This window comes from Sceloporus occidentalis, unplaced genomic scaffold (genome assembly GCF_023333645.1).
Source record: "Sceloporus occidentalis isolate IW3139 unplaced genomic scaffold, rSceOcc1.0.p SCAF_13, whole genome shotgun sequence".
Classification (NCBI taxonomy): Eukaryota; Metazoa; Chordata; class Lepidosauria; order Squamata; family Phrynosomatidae; genus Sceloporus; species Sceloporus occidentalis.
The window spans coordinates 17,666,916-17,687,243 of record NW_028316993.1 but is presented as its reverse complement, the minus strand read 5'-3'; the positions used below and the strand labels follow the sequence as shown (position 1 = coordinate 17,687,243).

Below are 20,328 nucleotides of genomic sequence, written 5' to 3'. Positions count from 1 at the left end.
CTGAGGCTGAGAAGGTGTGACTTGCCCACAGTCACCCAGTGGGTTTCCATGGCTGAGCCAGGATTTGAACTCTGGTCTCCAGAGTCATAGGAGTTTATCGCACAAAGGAGATTGGGAGTTTAGCTCATGAATACAGTATCCCGGAAAAATCACATAATTATGTGTAACGATTTCACATGACGTCGCACAAAACCCGCCATTAAAGTGATCACAAAGGCCTGTTACAGACTGCCAAAATAAAGCTGCTTCGGGTCTCTTTGGAGGTATGCTGTTTAAATGATGCATGCACCCTAAGAATCCGGAAGCTGCACCAAAGCTGCACTCCAGTGCTTAGGAATGGAGTGTGGCTTTGGCACGACCTCCGGACTCTTAGGACCCGTGCATCATTTAAATAGCATACCTCCAAAGAGACCCGAAGCAGCTTTATTTTGGCAGTCTGTAACAGGCCATAGAAGCATTAATGCACATCTTTTTACTTTCGGGATTTCAGAGACAATGCATTTCCGATATCACTTTATGTGAGCAATTGCGTGTGATAATCATTCCCACTTCATTTTCTTTTCTTTTCCATAAAGATATTTTTTATTGTCTAATATATATACATAAAATAAAGATAATTACAAGCTTAATAATTTTACATCTTATATCTTCTACATTGTACTCTTCTATAAACTCCTCCTAAAGAAGTAATCATGAAATAAAGCAAAACCATTACTTCCTTCTCCCCCTTTCTCCCTTTAGGCTTCATGTAATGTTTTCTTTGGTTTTTAACGTAACTCGACGTCTCTTAATCTGTACCTCTGGCTGTGTCAACAGTTGTTATGTTCATATCCTCAAAAGCCAATATCATATTTAAAGTAATTACTAACAAAGAATGTAATATCTTGTGTAACATATTATTTGTCATATATATATATATATATTTTCTTATATTATTTTGGCATTTCCAACACCTGTTAGACTTCCTCTTATCCATCTTGGCCAATCTATTGGGTGTTAAATGCCATCTATTCTCCATCTTCCAATAGTTTTCTTTTAAAGCTTGTGCTAAATTAAATTTCTTAGTTTTTTCTCTAGCTAGTTTCCAACTGTTCAGATCTATAATGTTTCCACAATCTGAGGCCCATTTGATCATAGCTTCCGATATGATATCTTGTTCTTGGTTAATTTTTAGCAAAAATTTATATAATTTAGAAATTTTTTTTTGGTTCTTTTCTTAATAGTATTTTGTCCAATTCTTTAGTCTCTTCACTTATTCCAAACAAGTTTAAATCCATTTTAAATCTTTCTTTCAATTGAGTATAAAGAAACCAGTTTATCTTGATTCCCATTTGTTGTATTTCTTCCTTTGTTTTTAATTGAAAACCACCTTCTTTATTACTTTTTAAAATATCCTCATATTTCAGCCATTTATCTATATTTCCCCATCTTCCGAAAAAGGCTTCTTGAGTTGAATTCCAGAAAGAAATCTTCCTATATATTCTCTTTTTCACCTTTTCCCATGTCTTTATCAGTGCTTTTTTAACTTCGTGCTCCAGGAATTCTTTATGTGCCTTCACCTTCCCATAATTCAAGTATGCGTGCCGCCCGAACCTGTTGTTGGCACCTTCCAATTTTAACATATCCGAATTATCTAGACTTATCCATTCTGCTATCCAATTTAGGCTGTTTGCTTGGTAATATAATTCAAGGTTCGGTACCCCTCCTCCGCCATCTTCTTTTGACCTTGTCATTGTTTTCCAATTTATCCTCGCTTTCTTCTTCGTCCATATAAAGTTTTTTATATCCTTGTCCCATTGTTTGAACGTATTAGGGTTAATATATATTGGGATTGCTTGAAATAAAAAATTAATTCTAGGTAAGATCATCATTTTGACAGTTTCGATTCTTCGCATGATTGACAGATCTAGTTGCGTCCATTTTTTATATCCTTTTGAATCTCTTTCCAAAGTTTTTTATAGTTATTTTCAAAAAGGTCCTTGTTCTTATTGGTAATCCAAATCCCTAGATATCTCGCTTTCTTTTTAATTACACATTCTGTCGTCCTTTCTATTTCTTGTTCTTCATTAATCGTCATGTTCTTTGTTAGGATTGCTGTTTTACTTCTGTTTATCCTAAATCCTGCCACCTCTCCGAATTCTTCAAATAATCCAAATAATTTTCTAGTTTGATCAATTGGGTCATCCAGACATACAACAAGATCATCAGCAAATGCTTTGAGCTTATATTCCGTTCCTTTTACCTTGGGTCCTTTAATTTCTTCTCTGGTTCTGATGTTATTTGTCAAGATTTCCATTGTTATAATAAACAAGAGAGGAGAAAGTGGACATCCTTGTCGCGTACCCTTCATTTTCAGGATGCTTTCAATGTGCTTTAATCTGTCTTTAATGTCAAAATTAGCCCCAGTGTGATAAACTCCATAGTCCAACTATTAATAATATCCCAAAGGCACATTTGGTCCAGCCTTGGTATACACGAGGCAGTCTCTACCCCAAAAGAGATTGCTCTATTTGTTTGCATGTATGGCCACTCTCAAGGTAAGGAAAGAATTAGAGTAAAAAAAGACAACGTGAAAACATCTGGACGTACCTAGTCCAGCTCAATAAAAGATGCAAAGACAGATATTTTCATACCACAGGGACCATTTGGGGCCTTTTCACTCGAGACCTTTGGAATGGCAGAACGCTGACAAAAGTCACAACCTTCAAGGCTTTCATATGATCATGGTTTTCCTGCAACCACTCAAAACTTTCTCCCAGATAATCCAAAAATGCAGCGTTTGCACAACAGTTCTGGATTTTCCCCCTGCTAGTGGGAATGCTTTATATCGATTTTCACTCACTTTTGGAGGAATGTGCTTGTAAGCATGCTTTTGGGTGTGTTTTCCAAATATCACAACTCTTGTGTACCTCCAGACCTCTCTCAGTTCTTGAGAGGGAAACATGTGTGCTGGTTGGTGCCTCCGTTAATTTCCTTAGGCCTTGTGTATACAATTCACAGGTGAAGAGGCGTTTTAAACATGGGGAATAAAACAAGCTTAGTGTGTCTTCCAAGGAGGAACAATAAATCACATTGTGTAACACCAACAGTAAAAAAGGGCTATCATTGCAGAAGGCGAAGAGGCAAAATGCTACAACAGCACACTTCTGGCCATGTGACAGGATTGTGTTCTGTGTTGTTGCAAAAGTCTGCAATTGCACAATTCCAGCATAATGTTGTTTTTTTAAAGGTGGGTTTTTGTGAGGTTTCCTAATGGAGTAGAGAGGTTGGAGAAAAAAAGATGGGAATCGGTATGGAGGTAGAATTATAGGAAGGAGATGGAGTCATGAGGTTCCCACTTTGTGTCACTGTGTCACAATTTCCCCAGAAAAACAAGGGGTGGGGAAAGTCTAAAAGGTGCGGCGCTGTTTCTACGTTTAATCCATAAGCAACAAACCTGGTTCTCTACCAGCAAAAAGGAACCAGTGTGAAAAGTCCCTTGATAGTCCAATCTTAGGGATATATATATATATATATATATATATATATATATATATATAGCGCTTCAGTTTCCATGGTGAACTACAGATGAGATCAGTCCTTCGTTCTGTAGCTGCCACCACAAAGTGAGAAAACCAGCTACCTGGATGACATTTTTCCTATTCAGAAAGCAGGTATGATTTCACAACTCTCTCTTTCTCACAAACACACACGTCCTCCCCCTCTGTGATACAGGTTGGCAATGGGACTTTCAGCCCAGACTTAAGGTGACTACCATTCTTTCAACATAACAGTTACTGAAATGCAATGCCCAGAATTCCCTAGCCACTATCACCAGTGGTCATGTTGGTTGGGGGGATTCTGGGAGTAATAAACCTCCCCTCCCCACCCAAGAGTTACTTTTCCAGACTTTGGCTCTTAACCGAAGTTCTTTTCATTTCAGTGGGACCTTGTGCAAAGTAACTACTTTCAGGGCAGTTTCCCCCACCACCACAAAACCACAATCTGTATTTCTCTTCCCCTTAATAACCACAGAGAAGCAGACAGTACAACCTACTCCTGATCACCTCTCTGTAGTATTGGAGGAAAAATTCTTATGTTTAAGGAGGCATCTCAGCAACAAATCCCACTGGAAGTGTGAGCCACTCTGGATTGTGATTATATAAGCATAAAATGATTCTCCCCAACATCCCCCACCTCCCACCAGTCCCTATATTTTGGGGGAATCATAGGAGTTGGGTTGCCCAAAAGCACTGAAAGAAATAGCGAGAGGGTATTTTGTGTCTAGAGGCTGGACTTCTGTAGAGGACTGTCTGGAACAATGCAGTCCCCGATGCCTTCTAGAAGATTATCCCACTGGTCAAAATCTTCTTTTAGCTCTGTGAGAAAAGAGGAAAAGCGTTATCACAGGAGGTTATTAATGCACTACAGACATTAATAATAATAAAATGTCTTCTGGATCCATCAGTGCAGAGAGAAAGTGGCATAATGCATAAGCGACAATGAAGAAGCACTAGAAAATCTGCCAGAAATTGGCCATTCATCCATCAGTAGCAGCATCAGAGAGTCTAATTTCTCCTTAGCCAGGATATAGTGAATTGCATGCATTCAGAAGAGACCTAAATTCAAGTCCTTCACTTGATCAATTGTTGTTGGGTTTATGGCTTCGACCCATGTACTGTATGCTGTCTTCAGCGCATTGGAGGAAAGGCAAAATCTAAATGTAAATAAAATAGCTAGCTACCTACCTAAGCTACATTTAGAGCCCACTTTTTCAGGCTAGCTAGCTGGTTGGTTAAATTAGGCTTAGTTTAGAAGCCTCACAGATTAAAAACTTCCACCCCATTTGCCTATTAACCCCCCCTGCAGTGCATCAATAAATGGTTAACCTACCAATTAATACTGCCAAACTGCAAATGATGTACACCAGAAAGACAGGCACTGAATCTAACAAAATGAGACTCTTGTTTTTAGTCTGCAGGGATCCTCTTCCAAGGAGCCTCCTAGGTTATATGCCTTTCCCAAGGTTTGGTTATAGTGGCAGTAAAGGGTAAATAGATGCTGGTATTTTTCATCTCATGCTCTCTCTCCCCCCCCCCCCCCCCACTTTGGCCTATTCACCACTGTGATGCATCACCCAAGAAATACCTGAAATTGAAATGGGCCCTTAGGCTCAAAGACGCTCCTCAACAATGCCATGAGGGATTAAATAACTGACGGCTTCTGTCTTTAAGTCCCCATCACAATCTCCCTGAAGTCTGAGATGGCAAGAGGCCAAGTATCTAAGATACCTTTCTGTCATTTGAAGTTCAACATGTCACCACAACTGCAAACACTACTTAGAAAGGATTCTGGAAAGAAGTGGCCCCCACATAATCAGCTCTGCAGCATAGACTCACGGAGATGTTTCTGCAGGAAGGCAAGGGCTGCTTGGTTGGTGATGTTGAGGCCTTCATAGGGATTGATGGTGCCTCTTGTTTGGAAGACCCTGTTCACAAGATTCCCTGCCAGGAAAGTGAAGTCAGTCTGACTCTGGTGGACAGTACCCCTGGGAAGAAGACAGAAGCACTTAGAAATGACAAGAACCACCACAGAGTACCAGGCCTCCCATTGGGACACCTTACACACAAAGCGACTGAGAAGTATCAGTCCAACAGCGTTGTGTATGGTTCCAGTGTTGGACAGGGAGCAGGGAAACTCAAGTTTTAGGGATTAAATGTGGAATATGATCAGGATGCACTTGACAGGGATTTTTCAATGCTGGGGAAGATTTTCCTCTCTATGACAAGAGAAACCAACAATTGAACTCAGTATTGTGGATGTATGCTGTTTAAAACCCCCAATGACATTTAGATAACTTAGTTCAGAATTACTGTACATACTCATGTATAAGTCTAGAAATTTTAGTCAAAAAATTGACCCAAAAGCCTAGGTCAACTTATCCACGGGTCAATGTAAATAGTATATTTTAACTCTTATTAAAATGGGAACCATACCCTGGTGAAAGGCAAGAGTGCAATCTGTCCTGAAAGTACTGAACTCCCTCTACTCTCTCTCAATATTATGCCTGCCATAATATTGTAGGTTCTTTGGCGTTGTTTTCCTTTGCCTCATCATTTAGGCCCTTTGTTGCATGCCCCTAAGTTTTACCCTCGACTTATCCAAGGGTCAGATCAATGTCTATAATTTTGTCCTTGACTTACACATGAGGTTGATTTATAGTATATAGGGTAATATTAAAGAACAAGCTGAATTTTTGAACAGCTAAGCCAACTATGTTTGCTTTGGAATTCCATGCTACTCCTTTTTGTCTGTCCTCTTTCCCATCTTATCTTTTCTCTTTTAATAATTAATTTTCCAGTTCACAAACTGTCAATCATGAAGCACTGCAGGGCTTGTCAAGCGGTACATTGATAGTGGGTATGTCTAGGACTCCGATTCCCTTCCACTTCTGGCCAGCCAACATTTGGGAGTGCCATATGGTAGAGACTGAGATGCAGGGGGTGGAAGGTGGTGGGGCACTTAAGAAGAGCGGCTAGTCTCCAATTCTTTCAAGATGATGATGGGCTCCCTTAGTTGGAGCCTATGGTTGTGGTGGTGCTTTTGGAAGTACAACTGAAGGAGCAGGCAGTTCTAAGTTCAGGGGCATCTCAAGGGTGTGAGATGCCTTCAGATGGGGCTCAGCCACAAAAATGTCCTTGTGTGTGTGTAGCACACGTGCCTTGAAGTTGTCTGTTGACTTATGGCGACCCCATGAATTTCACAGGGTTTTCTTAGGGAAGGAATACTCAGAGGTGGTTTTGTCAGTTCCTCCCTCTGAAAAATACAGCACCTGTAAATTGGTGGTCCTCCCATTCAAGTCCTAGCTAGGTCTGATCCTGTTTAGCTTCCAAGATCAGACTGGATTTGGTGCCTTTAAAGTATGTAAAGTATTATCTCTGGATGAGATTATAAGGGTTACTTATGAGACATTATAGTGAGATTATCATCTCACTGGATGAAATTACAGATTGGAGAAAAGTGAGGATTTACTCAATGGGATGAGGACTGGGAGGAACATCCATGATCTGTATTAAGCATGCTGGCCAGAGGTCTCCCTCTTATTTTCTAACTGGCCTCTTCTTATCTACTTTTTTCTTCAGTTCAGCATTTTACTTTAGTTTCAATCCCTCCCTCCCTTTATTCATCAGTCATATTTCTTTCGGATCAGAAGCCTGAAGGCAGGGGCTCTGGGATGCATGATTTACCCCATATATACTACCCTCCTCTTAATATATATTCAATATTATTGGCTTTGAACATATTGTTTGAGTGTAGACTTACAAAATTGTTATAATCTTGGTCTCACTGTTTGTGGCACTGATCTTTTTCATTTTCGCCACACTTTCAGCAGTCTGGAATGATTCTGTGTTGACAAAAAGCACCGGTTTGGTCACTTTTGGGTACAGGGAATTCTCCAAAGGGAACATCCAGGCATCCAGAGCAACAGCACATCTGCAGGAGGAAAAGGGCAGTGTGTTCAGCCAAGCAGGTAACCAAAGTCTTGGATTCCCAACAGGCTGCATATCTCTAGGAAGATGACCCCAGTCACCACTGGAGCCTTCAGAGCAGTTGATTTAAACATACATGCACACACACAAATTCTGGAGCAGGGGGCCATTCTATTAGTGGATGAAGCCAAAGTCAAAGATGAAAAATACTTTGTTGTTGTGTGACTTCAAGTTGTTTCCGACTTGTGGCAAACCTATCATGGTGTCTTCTTGGTAAGTTTCTTCAGAGCGGGTTTGCCATTGACATTCTCTGAGGCTGAGAGAGTGTGACCTGCCCAAGGTCACCCAGGAGGTTCTAATGGCAGAACCAGGATTTGAACCCTGGTCTCCAAAATCATCGTCCAACACTCAAACTGCTACACCAATCTGGTTCCCTCAAAATGCTAGCACATTTTAAGTTAAGCTCTTACTACCAATGGCCAGGGGCTTTTCACACAACACAATTGTAGCACCATTATTCCACATTAATGGCCATGGTTCCATCCTGTGGAATCCTGGGATTTGCAGTTCAGGGAGGGGCAATTAGACTTCTCAGCTAGAGTTCTCCGGTGCCTCACCAGACTTCAAATCCCAGGATGCCATAGGATGCAGCTAAAGTGGAAATACAGTGCTATAAACTGTGTAATGTGAAAGGGCCCTAAATCTTAATAGATAAATTACGACATTTTGAGATGGGGCACAAAAGTATGCCAAAGCAGAGAAACCACCAAACTATGTATTTAAAGTGCCGCAACACTTCTCTGCTGTTTTTGCTGCAAAAGACTGTGACACACATGCACTCTGGAAATTTCACCAAACAATTATGCCACACTGGGAAAGGTGGGTGGTTTTTTTGGGAGAAGCCCAAAGGGCCTGATTCAACATCCCAGCTCTGGAGCATACTCACTTGAACTGGGCTTCTTTAACCAGGGCTAGCACAGCTGTTGCGCCTCCAAAAGAGTGACCCATGACTGTGACTTTGGTTAGATCTATGTTGTCCTGAAATGGAAAAGATGGAAAAGTTTGAAGAAGCCAGGCTGCAGACTTCAATACAACCACCCACTACATGCAATATGAGATAGATGCCGCCATTATAGGTCAGCTAAGTGCCATTTAGTCCAGGGATGATGGGGATTGTAATCCAACACTTCTGCACGGCCCTTGGCTGATGGAAGTTGGGCTAAGTCCTTTCTCAGTGCCAGCTAAACTGGCATTCCAGAGCTTGTAAGTAGTCAAATTCCTCAATGCTTGTCCCAGTAGACCCCCTAGAATCAAGTGCTAAATGGTAAGTCAATACTTACATAAATTCCATTGATTCAATGGCCCTCCTCTTCTTGGGAGCAGCAAACTGGATTTGGGCCAATATTTCTATTATCACTTCCCATAATCCCAGGCTAATGCATGATCACTTAGTACAAGTGGGGTTTTCTTTTAAGCAAGCACAATATCTGTTCTACTAAACACTATCTGGAAAAGTCCCTTTCCTCTTTTGCTGTAGTAATTTACATCCAGAAAAGGCATGTGAAGTATTCAGAAAAGGCCTTGGGTGGTGTTCCACAGAAGTAACAACCAAGAGATATTCTTAGGATGCAGAAAACCTGATGCAATGTTGTCAAGAATAATAATACACATAAAATCTGTTAAATAAAGATAAGGAGGGGCAGTATTATAGAGGAGTCAAGGCTTATTGTGGCTTTTCAATCAGCAGAAAAAATGGACATTTTCTGCAAAACACACAATAGAAATGGATTTCCTCAGCAACAAGATCATGTTTTGAGCTATCCCTGGTTCCTAGATAAAGTACATTGAGTAATGCTTGTGCTTCAATGTGCAATTAAGATCTATTGGTTTTACAAAAGATGTGCTCCTGGTGGAGGTGAAAATTGCTAGGTTATTGTTGAAATAGATAAAGACAGCTGCCTGTATTTTGGGTTCTCCTTGGAAGTATGACCGTGGATGGGGACATACCCTTAAATTGTCTCAATTTGGCATGGGCAGTGCCCATTAATCCTTTGTAATGCCATTTTTTCAATGGCTTTAAAAATATCCCAACATTTAAAAAATGTCCTTTACTTCAATATTGCTGCAAACTGAATTAAAAATACAAAAGTAATTTGCACTCCATTAACTCAGTAGGGGAGGACAAAAATAGGAGTGGGGCATAAACCAACTTTTCACAGAAGGGTCAGGCAAAAGAAACAGCTGCTGATTTTTTTTGGCATTCTTCCCCATCATTAACTTTTGCTATCATGACCACATTCAGAAGTTGCTTGGTTGCATGTTTCTTCATGTTCATCTATAAAATGTTGGAGGGTGTGTAGGAGCTGTTAGGATGATCATCTGCACCTTACAATTTACCACTCAGAAGGACTAAAATTATAGGTAGTGTGAGAGGACACAGAAAAATGTTTGAAGGGGGAAAACTGGAAAAGCCAAATGCAAAAGCGAAAGCAAAAAATGTGACCAAGCTATCAAATGCTTATAGTAGTTTTCCCACCTTGATGCCCTGTAGAACAACAAGCCCTACAGCCCTGCAGGCAGTATGTGCTGCTGAGTGATGGGTTTTGTAGTCGAACCACTAGGAGGATGCTATATTGGGGAGGAAAGGCTGGCTTAGAGGCCCTTTTGTCTCCGGTTTGTTTTCTCTGCTGGTTTTGTTCTCCATGTGGACAAGATGTACATTTGCCATTTTCTAAGAAGAAAAGAGGTCCATGTTCCCTCTGGTGACCAAAAGGCAACATTACAGAGATGGCTCAAAAGAAGGTGGGTGGGAGATTCGTAGAGAGCAGAATATGGCAAAAAAATAAAATAAAATGCTTGTAGAGAGCTGAATATAACAAGAAAAAGCCGCAGGGTGGGGTGGGAGACATGATCATGGATATGGGGCATGATGAGCATGAATAGGATGTTAATGGAAGTGGGCTGAAGCTACGAGCAAACGGAGGAGTGGAAGTCCTCCCATCTTCAGTTCCTCCTTGCCCACTCTCTCCTTTAATCCATTTGATCCAATTGTGTGTGTGTGTGTTCATTCCTTTAAGTTGCCTTAAACTTAAGGAAGGCGACTGCAACAGAGTGACCGGAAAAGTTAGGCACTAAACACAGAGTCATAGAATCGTAGAGTTGGAAGAGACCACAAGGGCCATCCAGCCCAGCCCCTTGCCATGCAGGAAATCCAAATCAAAGCATCCCCGACAGATGGCCACCCAGCCTCTGCTTGAAGACCTCCAAGGAAGGAGACTCCACTACACTCCGGGGAGTTTGTTCCACTGTCCAACAGCCCTTACTGTCAGGAAGTTCCTCCTAATGTTGAGGTGGAAACTTTTTTCCTGCAGTTTGCATCCATTGCTCCGGGTCCCAGTCTCTGGAGCAGCAGAAAACAAGCTTGTTCCCTCCTCAATATGACATCCCTTCAAATATTTAAACAGGGCTATCATATCACCTCTTAACCTTCTCTTCTCCAGGCTAAACATCCCCAGCTCCCTAAGTCGTTCCTCGTAGGGCATGGTTTCCAGACCTTTCACCATTTAGTTACTCTCCTTTGGACACGCTCCAGTTTCTCAATGTCCTTTTTTAATTGTGGTGCCCAGAACTGGACACAATATTCCAGGTGGGGCCTGACCAGAGCAGAATATAGTGGCACTATGACTTCCCTTGACCTAGACACTAAACTTCTATTGATGCAGCCTAAAATCGCATTGGCTTTGTTAGCTGCCGCATCGCATTGTTGACTCATGAATTGCAGAATGGGGTTGGGCTGGATGGCCCTTGCGGTCTCTTCCAACTCTATGATTCTATGATTCTAAGTCACCAAAGGGACCATCAGAAACAATAAATGTCCATAAAGTAATCCTATGTTCTACATAGTTATTTTCAAGATTTTTCAAATCTCAGAATCTTCAAACCTCGGCTTCTATACAAGGATTCCAAACCTCATATCTTTCTTCAGTGTTTTAAGCTACAGGACCTTGAGAATTCAGGATTTATAAACCATGAATGGACTTATATTATAGACATTTATTATTTCTGATTGTCCCTTTGGTGACTAGATATACTTTATAGTTACTGTAGCATCATCGTCTGTATGCCCAGAGTCATGCCATTCATGGTTCTAAGATGTTATAGTACCATGGCTTAGTATCTAACCTTTCTGGTCACTCTGTTACAGTCTCTTAGTTTAAAGACCCTTCCCTCTGCCTTTTGATTTATGGTGACCCCGCAAATTCCATAGGGTTTTTTCAGTCAAGGAATCCTCAGAGGTGGGTTTTGCCAGTTCCATTAATAATACCAATAGTTCTCTGCAATGGAAAGGAATTCCTCCATTAAACTGACATTCAAAGGAATTCGTCATATGTGAACACATCTGGGTTGTGAGTCTAAGGCAAGTCTCCTCTTTGTGGCTGAGGTAGGTAAGACAGCCTCAGTCTTCCAACTGGAAAATGGAAAACTGATGATTGAAAACTTCCAATGAGTCATAGCATTGATCAGTGAAAATTAAAATAGTTTCGCAAACATTTGCAGTCTTTTGAGCTATTAGATCTGCATCACATCAGAGACTGTTGGACGGAATGAGCTCAGCACATTTACCTTCAGCGCAGAGAGATCAAAGTTGGTACGTAAGAGGTTGACGGGCGCCTTGCCGCTGTCGATGCTTCGGAAGAGCTTGAGTCCTCGTATGCATTCATTTGCTCTTTGATGGAGCTGCAGCGACAAGAAAGTCTACAATTAATTTTCCATTCAAACAGCAGAATTACGCCCTGGTTTTCATTGTGTGCAGGAAAACTGAATAGTTATAGAAACAAGGGCTGATCCATTAACTTCCCTGGCTGGCCCACCTGCTTTTCCCAGCCTGTAGATCAGTCCCAACACACCTTCCCAAAAATAAAATTTAAAAATGCAGTACTAGCAGCAGCAACAAAAAGAAGATTTTTGTAGGAGATAGGGAAGGTTCTAGAAGAAACACTCTTAGCATCAGCAGCATTGGAGGTGACGAGTTGAGAAGGGACCAAAAAGAAGACACAAAAGGGACTGTTCTCTCTACTGTAAATACCCAACAGGTATATTCCAAAATCTTCTTCTCTGCCCCAAGAAGACACTTTGTCTCTGTGTGTCCTTCACAGGCACATTTTAAAGCAGTACCACAAAATCCATTCTGTACTAAGAGACAACTTGAGAATAGATCTTTTGCTCCCCTTTGCTTTCCTGATCTGCTTTTCTTTTTATGTCGTAACTTGTCAGATGGGACAACCTGCGAGGCAGGGATTGTCTGGCTTTATTTACTGATGTATAGAAATGTGCTCTGACAGCTATATACAAAAATGCTGAACACAGATCTATTTGGTTTGGCTATTAAGGAACAAAGGGTTATTCAATAGTATTCTTCTTTCCTATATGAATAAGGGCCATTAACAAAAAAAAAATTAGATTAATCAAGACATACCTGTGGGTTTCGGAAGTGAAATTCCTTCTGATCTTTTGGTACCCCCCGATAGGAAAGCCACTCTTCATGTACCTGGGATCCAGGGAGGTCAGGTGCTTCAGGTTCCAGTTTGCAGAAGTAAGTGGCAGAAGCGGAACGATCCCTGAAAAGGATGCAAATACAAATGGGGGAATGGAGCCAGAACTTGGAGAAGTTACCTTTTTTGAATGGTAAAAAGGAAGAAAAGAAGGGGAGAAAAAAGGTGGTATCAGCTGTAAGACTGTTTTTTATTTTAGTGTGAGCTTTCGTGGATATAAACCCACTTCTTCTGATGTAGTACTGAGTGGTATTAAAGCCTTAGGTTTTAAAGCATCTTTATACATTTCTAGGTATGGAATAGAATGTAATGGGATCCAGAAAGATGCCAAAAATGTCCCTTGCCGTAATTTTTCAAAGGACTGAGCAAAGTAAAGATCTGAAAGAAATGTTATCACATCCTTGTCCAGCCCTTTGAATATTTAGGGCAAGGGACATTTTGGGCACCTTTCTGGATCCCATTACATTCTATTCCACACCCAGATGGTTTAAAACCTAAGGCCTTAATAGCACTTGGTACTGCATTAGAAGTGGGTTTATATCCATGAAAGCTCATGCTACAATAAAAACCAGTTTGTCTTAAAGGTGCTGCCACATTTCTTTCTTTTTTTCTCCCTTTCCCTTCCTCCTTTTTATGTTGCAAGAGACTAACACAGCTGCTTCTTTAACATCTTTTTTGGCTGACAATTGCATATCCCTCATTCAGTATGGTATGGGGCCATGTTGGCGGTGGAACCCCTGTGAGTTCTAGTGGAAAAAAGTGTATACAAACCTCTCTTTTGTCTGTCTGTGTTGTCAGGTTATATTGTTGTCATTATGAATGTGAAAGTTGTCCAGACTAATATTTTGTACTTTTATATTTCAATTAAAAAAAACAACAAGAAAATGCAAACCTCTCTTCCCTTTCTACCACTTCATTATTATTTTATAATAAATCAATGATCAGGCTCTAATATTACCGGTCTAAATATCATCAGTTTCTCACCTGTGCTCAAGCGCCATCACCAAAAACCCACGGGAAGCCATTTCAATACAGATGGCAGAATACACGGTGCTGAAAGTTGAAGGGCAAAGGAGAAAGTAAGCAGGATTAACCTCAGACATTTTATTGTTGCTGAAATCCCAAAAGTAAAAAGATGCATGTTAATGCTTGTTTGTGACCACTTTAATGGTGGGTTTTGTGCTATGTTTTGTGTGAAATTACATGATTTTTCCAGGATATTCATGGGATAAACTCCTAATCTACTTCGTGTGATAAACTCCATAGTCAGGATGGAAATAAAGTTTCAACTTGAAGTTGTAGTTGTTTTTGTTGTTATTATTATTATTAGCTTCCACCTTTTTCCCAGTTTGGGACTCAAGGCTGCTTACAACACTTAAAAACAAATATAGGTGTTGTTGTTGTTGCGTGCCTTCAAGCCGTTTCTAACTTATAGCAATCCTAAGGTGACCTTGTCATAGCGTTTTCTTGGCAAATTTATTCAGAAGGAGTTTGCCATTGCTGTTCTCTGAGGCTGAGAGAGTGTGACTTGCCCAAGGTCACCCAGTAGGTTTACACATGGCAAAGGAGGTATTTGAGCCCTGGTCGCCAGAGTCAAAGTCGAACACTCAAACCAGTACACCATGAGAGTTTATCACACAGGAGGATTTTCTCTTAATTTCGAATGAAAAGAAAGTGGGGCCAGAACGCATTCAAGTGAATTCGCTAGTTCAGCGAATTTACATGAATTCGAATTGCGTTCAAGCTGACTTCCCATTGCCCGAAAATAGCTTGCCATTGCCCGAAATTGCATGTGATCACCTCTCACGCAATAACGTGAAACACCATGATTGCGTTTGGACTGACTTCCCATTGCCCGAAATTGCATGTGGTAGTCTATCATACAATAACGTTAAACTCCATGACTGAGTTCGGATTGCCATTGGATTAGACTTCCAGTTTCCCTTGTCTGATAAACTCCCTTGCTGGCTCATAGATGAAAGCAAATAAAAGTTAAAAAGTAATTAAGTGAAAAAGAATTTAAAAGCATGGCCCACTGAAAACAACATACAACCCCCCCCCCCATATTAAAAAAGTTCAAATATGGGGAAAGCAAGGTTGATATAAAGTTGTCCCTCCATATATCCACAGATTCTTTATCCACAGATTCAGCCATCCATGGCTTGAAAATATTCAAATAAAGGATATAAATTCTAAAAAGCAAAGCTTAGAATCATAGAATCATAGAGTTGGAAGAGACCGCAAGAGCCATCCAGTCCAACCCCCTGCCATGCAGGAAATCCAAATCAAAGCATCCCTGGCAGATGGCCATCCAGCCTCCGTTTGAAGACCTCCAAGGAGGGAGACTCCACTCCACTCCTAGGAAGTGTGTTCCACTGTCGAACAGCCCTTACTGTCAGGAAGTTCCTCCTAACGTTGAAGTGGAATCTCTTTTCCTGGAGCTTGCATCCATTGCTCCGGGTCCTAGTCTCTGGAGCAGCAGAAAACAAGTTTGCTCTCTCCTCAATATGACATCCCTTCAAGTATTTAAACAGGGTTATCATATCACCTCTTAGCCTTCTCTTTTCCAGGCTAGACATCCCCAGCTCCTTAAGTTGTCCCTCATAAGGTATGGTTGACAGGCCCTTCACCATTTTGGTCGCCCTCCTTTGGACACGCTCCTGTTTCTCAATGTCCTTTTTAAATTGTGGTGTCCAGAACTGGACACAGTATTCCAGGTGAGGGCTAACAAAGTAGAATAGAGTGGCACTATTACTTCCCTTGATCTAGACACTATACTTTTACTGATGCAGCCTAAAATTGCATTGGCCTTTTTAGCTGCCACATTGCACTGTTGCTATTTTATGAAAGGGATATCATTTCACTATGCCACTGTATGAAATGGGACTTGAGCATCCATGGATTTTGTTATCCATGTACGTGTGTATCCTGGAACCAACGTCAGCGGATAGCAATGACTAACTGTATTTCTCCATCCTTAGCTATAAGTATATTATTTTGCGTTCAAATCCCTCTTCAGCCATGAAAACATATTGGGTGACTTTGGGCAAATTACATTTTCTTTGTCTAAGACGAAGGCAATGTTAAAGCTCCTCAGAATAAATCCTGCTATAAAAAAACAACCCTTAAGATAGGGTCACTGTAAGACAGAACTGACTTGAAATCATTATTGACAATAAACTCAATATGTCTGTGTGAACGGCATATCCATCCATCTATCTATCTATCTATCTATCTATCTATCTATCTATCTATCTATGAATGAGAGTATGTTCCCAGCACTGCCTAAAAAACCCTCAAACCACTGCCCTCCACAATTTGCTTTTGACTTTTTAATACCCAAATAATAATAATAATAATAATAATAGAAAGTCTGTTGAAATGTATACTGTAAACATGACCTCAATAAAATCACAGCAGACAGTAATTGCACTTAAAAACAAATGAACCCAAATATCCTGAAGAACGGATGTCTAATCCATGACATCTAATCCAAGATGTGTTTGGTCTTGCGATGAACTAAGCCGTTCTAGAGGATATTTATCCCTTGGTGCTTTCTAATGAGCTCACAAGGATTTGATGGCTGGGTGGCAAAGCAGCTTTTTAACAGGCTTTGGGATTTCTTGTCTTTGAGGTATCCTTTCAGTCAAATTTAAAATAGATCCAAAGCAACCCATTCATCTTCTGGTGGTTTAGTGCTCTGTGAAATGCTACAACTTCACACTCTTTCCCCAGTACTTGGGCTATTGCCATGCTGCAAATCAATCAAATTTATTTACATCCTGCTTTCCCCCCACAATTGGGACACAAAGTTGCCTACAAATTAAAAATCAATACAATTAAAAACATCAAAAATGGGCATTAAAATAGAATTAAACTAGTACGGTATTAAAATACACTACTCATTAAAAAAATAAAATGCAATTTAACAGGTAACAGTAACAGATTAAAGTCTGACACCCCTTTAACTGCCATGGCTCAGTGCTAAGGAATCTTGAGATTTATAGCCTGTTGTGGCACCAGAGATCAACATCTCACCAAACTACAAATCAGAGAATTCCATCGCATTGAGACATAGCAGTTAAAGCGATGTTGAACTGCATTAATTCTGCAGTGTAGATGCAACCGGGGTGTAACCCCCTACACGCACAGCCTCATTTTGTATTTTGTGCTTTCCAGTTCATTCAGAAAGACAACTGAATGCAAGGAAGCAAAGAAAAGCTTAGGGCTTATCTATATGGGTGATTTACCCCGAATTCCTCCCGGGATTGTGGCATCCGCTTTACATGATGCAGAGCCAAAATCCCCAAGCATGTCTGGACTGTCTTAATTTTAAATTGTCCTTTTAAATTGATGTGTATGTTATCTGATTTTTAAAAAACTTATGTTGTATGTCTTTTAATTGTTCCTTTCTACCTAGATCCATGGGGAGAGGTGGGAAATAAATAAATAAAATTATTATTATTATTATTATTATTATTATTATTATTATTATTCATGATGCCCACACCTTATTTGGGGTTTCCTTCCCCAACCCGCATTTAAATAACTCAACATTTTGCTGCAGGTTTTGGTCTCTCTTTACAGCAATGATGGCAGCTGCCTTCACTCGTAGTCCCATGCGGGCAACCTGATGCTGCTGCTGTGAGTGCGAATTGCTGTATACATCGCTGGGCTACTTGTTCTGACCTCAACATCAGCGTTAGGTGATGAAAGGGGACTGTGTAGGAAGGCAGATGCCCGTCATTCACCGTGACTAGAGCCAAAAACCTGCAGCAAAAGAGAGCAGGTGTCAGGGGAAATTTGAGGTCAGAATAATCCAGGGGTATTCTGGCAAGTGACGAGAGGGCTGTAGAACTGGTTCTTTCAGTCTGAGTTAGTAGGAAAGTAGCCTTAAAAAAATGAAACCAGGTTACAAAGCCAAAGCCAGAACACCATAGAAAGCAAATACAAACTCTGTATTTTGATAACAGCAGAAGAGTTCAAAACTCTCTTATCAGGCAAAGACAGTTTTAAAAACATGCAGGGGAAAAGAGGAGAGGACAGAGTGCAGGAACTACTTAAGTTTTTAAAGTTTGAATCCCCCTACAATGGAGAACCCTTCATTGTTCTTTTTTAAATAGCTTTTGTTCCCAGTAAGCAGGGCCACTGCAGGTGTGGCTGGAGCCTTATAAAGTTACTTTGATAGTCTGCAGATTCTTTCTCTATAGTATAGAATGGCATAGAATCTGTACCATCGCAAAACAACATGCAGACTACAGTATTATCATCACACACACAGAGAGACACACCTTTCCTCCTCCATGCTTTTTAAAGACTATCTTTTCCTGTATTGCAAAACCTTTTCCACATAATGTTGTGGCTTTCTAGTCAGCCTTGGTATTTTTATTACTATTCATATTAGTACTACAGGCTGAGTTTCCCATATCCAAAATGCCTAGGACCAGAAGTTGTTTAGATTTCTGATGGGTTTTTTGGGGGGATTTTAGAATACCTATATTTGCATATATGTACGTAGTAAGATATCTTGGAGCTGTGGAATGCAAAATTCATTTACGTTTCATATACACCTTTGGCATAATGGTTTGGGTGTTGGACTACGACTCTAGAGACCTGGGTTAAATTCCATGCTTGGCCATGAAACCAACTGGGTGATCTTGGGCAAGTCACATATTCTCAGCTTGAGGGGAAGGCAATAGCAAACCTCCTCTGAACAAATCTTGCCAAGAAAACCCCATGATAGGTTCACCTTAGGAAATGACTTGAAGGCACACAACAACAACAACCACAACAACAACATACACCTTATACACATAGCCCAAAGTTAATTATATACAATATTTTAGAAATAATTTTAACTATTTCACAAACTTTGTGTGCACTGAACCATCAGAAGTCATCTTAGATACCCACGAAAAAAGTTTTGGTTTTTGGAGTGTTTCAGATTTTGGAATTCAGATAAAGGAAACTCAACCTGTACTATTGTTTATGCCCCATCTTTTCCCAGGATTTTGACCTAAATGGCTTGGGCCAGGATATCTGAAAGGCTGCTTCCTCCAATATGGTCCTGTCTAAAATATGAGATCCTCAAAAGAGATCCTGTTTTATTTCCCAAGTTGCATTTCCAACTTATGGCAACCCTAAGGGGAACCTGTCATGGGGGGTTTGTTGGCAAGGTTTGTTCAGGAGACGACTGAGAAAATGTGACTTGCCCATGGTCACATAGAGCCTTACTTGCTAATTAGCTTACTTGCTGTTCACCGCTATGATCTTTGGAATAGCGGTATATAAATAAAACAAATTATTATTATTATTATTATTATTATTATTATTATTATTATCACACTAGACAAATCTGGCTCAGAAATAGTATTTTAAAAGTAGAAAAAACCTGCAAATGCAAGATGTTTTTCAGACGTGTTTGCACCAAACAGCAATAACCCAAAAATAAAGTGAACGGAAAGTCGACAAAACTTTTTTAGTTTCCTTTTACTTTCCTGAAAGTAAAAAAGATGTCATTTCTGTCAACTTTCCATTTGCTTTATTTTCGTATTATTGCTGTTTGGAAGAAATGTCGTCTGAAAAGCATACCACATTCGCGGGGTTTTTTCCTACTTTTAAATCCTGTTTCTGAGCAGGATTCATCTAGTGTGATAAGGTCCCTAATGAGTTTCCATGGCTGAGCAGGGTTTTGAATGTAGTCTCCAGAGTTGGAGTCCTCCACGCTGGCTCTCAGCACAGGTGCTCCACTATTTGTGTTTGCATGAGGAATAAAAAAAGATGTGAAAGAATGCCCCAGAGATAGGCCAAAAGTACTCAACAAGAGCCAGAAAAATACTGGAGAACAGCTGCCAGTTTGCACAGATTATACAGGGCAAAAATAGACTCTTTGTCCAACTCCATACAAGGCAACTTCTTATATTCTTATCAGAATGGGCTGTAACAGTGCCACCGAATGCAGAACATGCACACTCTCAGTTATGGAATGCTAGGCATCTAGGCTTCAAAGTGTCAGGAAAAGGACTACAAAAAGTACTTGGAGTTGAGCACCTCTCACCAAATTCCTGGCCCACATATCCATGGGTGCTCAACAGCCTTCTCATCAGTGGCATTTCTCTTCAGTTTGTTCCAGAGCTTGGCAAAGTCACTTCTTTGGATTTCAGCGCCCAGAATCCCCAGCCGGTATGGTCCACTGCTAGGTGGATTTTCTGGGGGCTGAAGTTCAAAAAGATAAGTTTGTCAGTTTCCAGTTTTATACCACTCCAGCCACAGAGAAGTGGAAATGTTCTTTGCCCATCGGTAGTGAT

General features: G+C 40.5%; 1 protein-coding gene across 1 annotated transcript in view; it reads right to left on the bottom strand.

The window, feature by feature from the left end:
* Window positions 1-464: 464 nt before the first annotated feature.
* The window catches only part of PAFAH2 (platelet activating factor acetylhydrolase 2), a 29,632-nt gene continuing 9,768 nt past the window's right edge, over window positions 465-20,328 (bottom strand). Inside the window, exons 4-10 of the mRNA XM_089478551.1 lie at window positions 14,006-14,074; window positions 12,946-13,087; window positions 12,093-12,206; window positions 8,416-8,507; window positions 7,303-7,473; window positions 5,379-5,527; window positions 465-4,358 (exon numbers count right to left, since the gene is read on the bottom strand). Coding sequence (XP_089334677.1) covers window positions 4,264-4,358; window positions 5,379-5,527; window positions 7,303-7,473; window positions 8,416-8,507; window positions 12,093-12,206; window positions 12,946-13,087; window positions 14,006-14,074 — 832 coding nt within the window. The 3' untranslated portion in view covers window positions 465-4,263. The remainder of the gene's footprint in view (window positions 4,359-5,378; window positions 5,528-7,302; window positions 7,474-8,415; window positions 8,508-12,092; window positions 12,207-12,945; window positions 13,088-14,005; window positions 14,075-20,328) is intronic.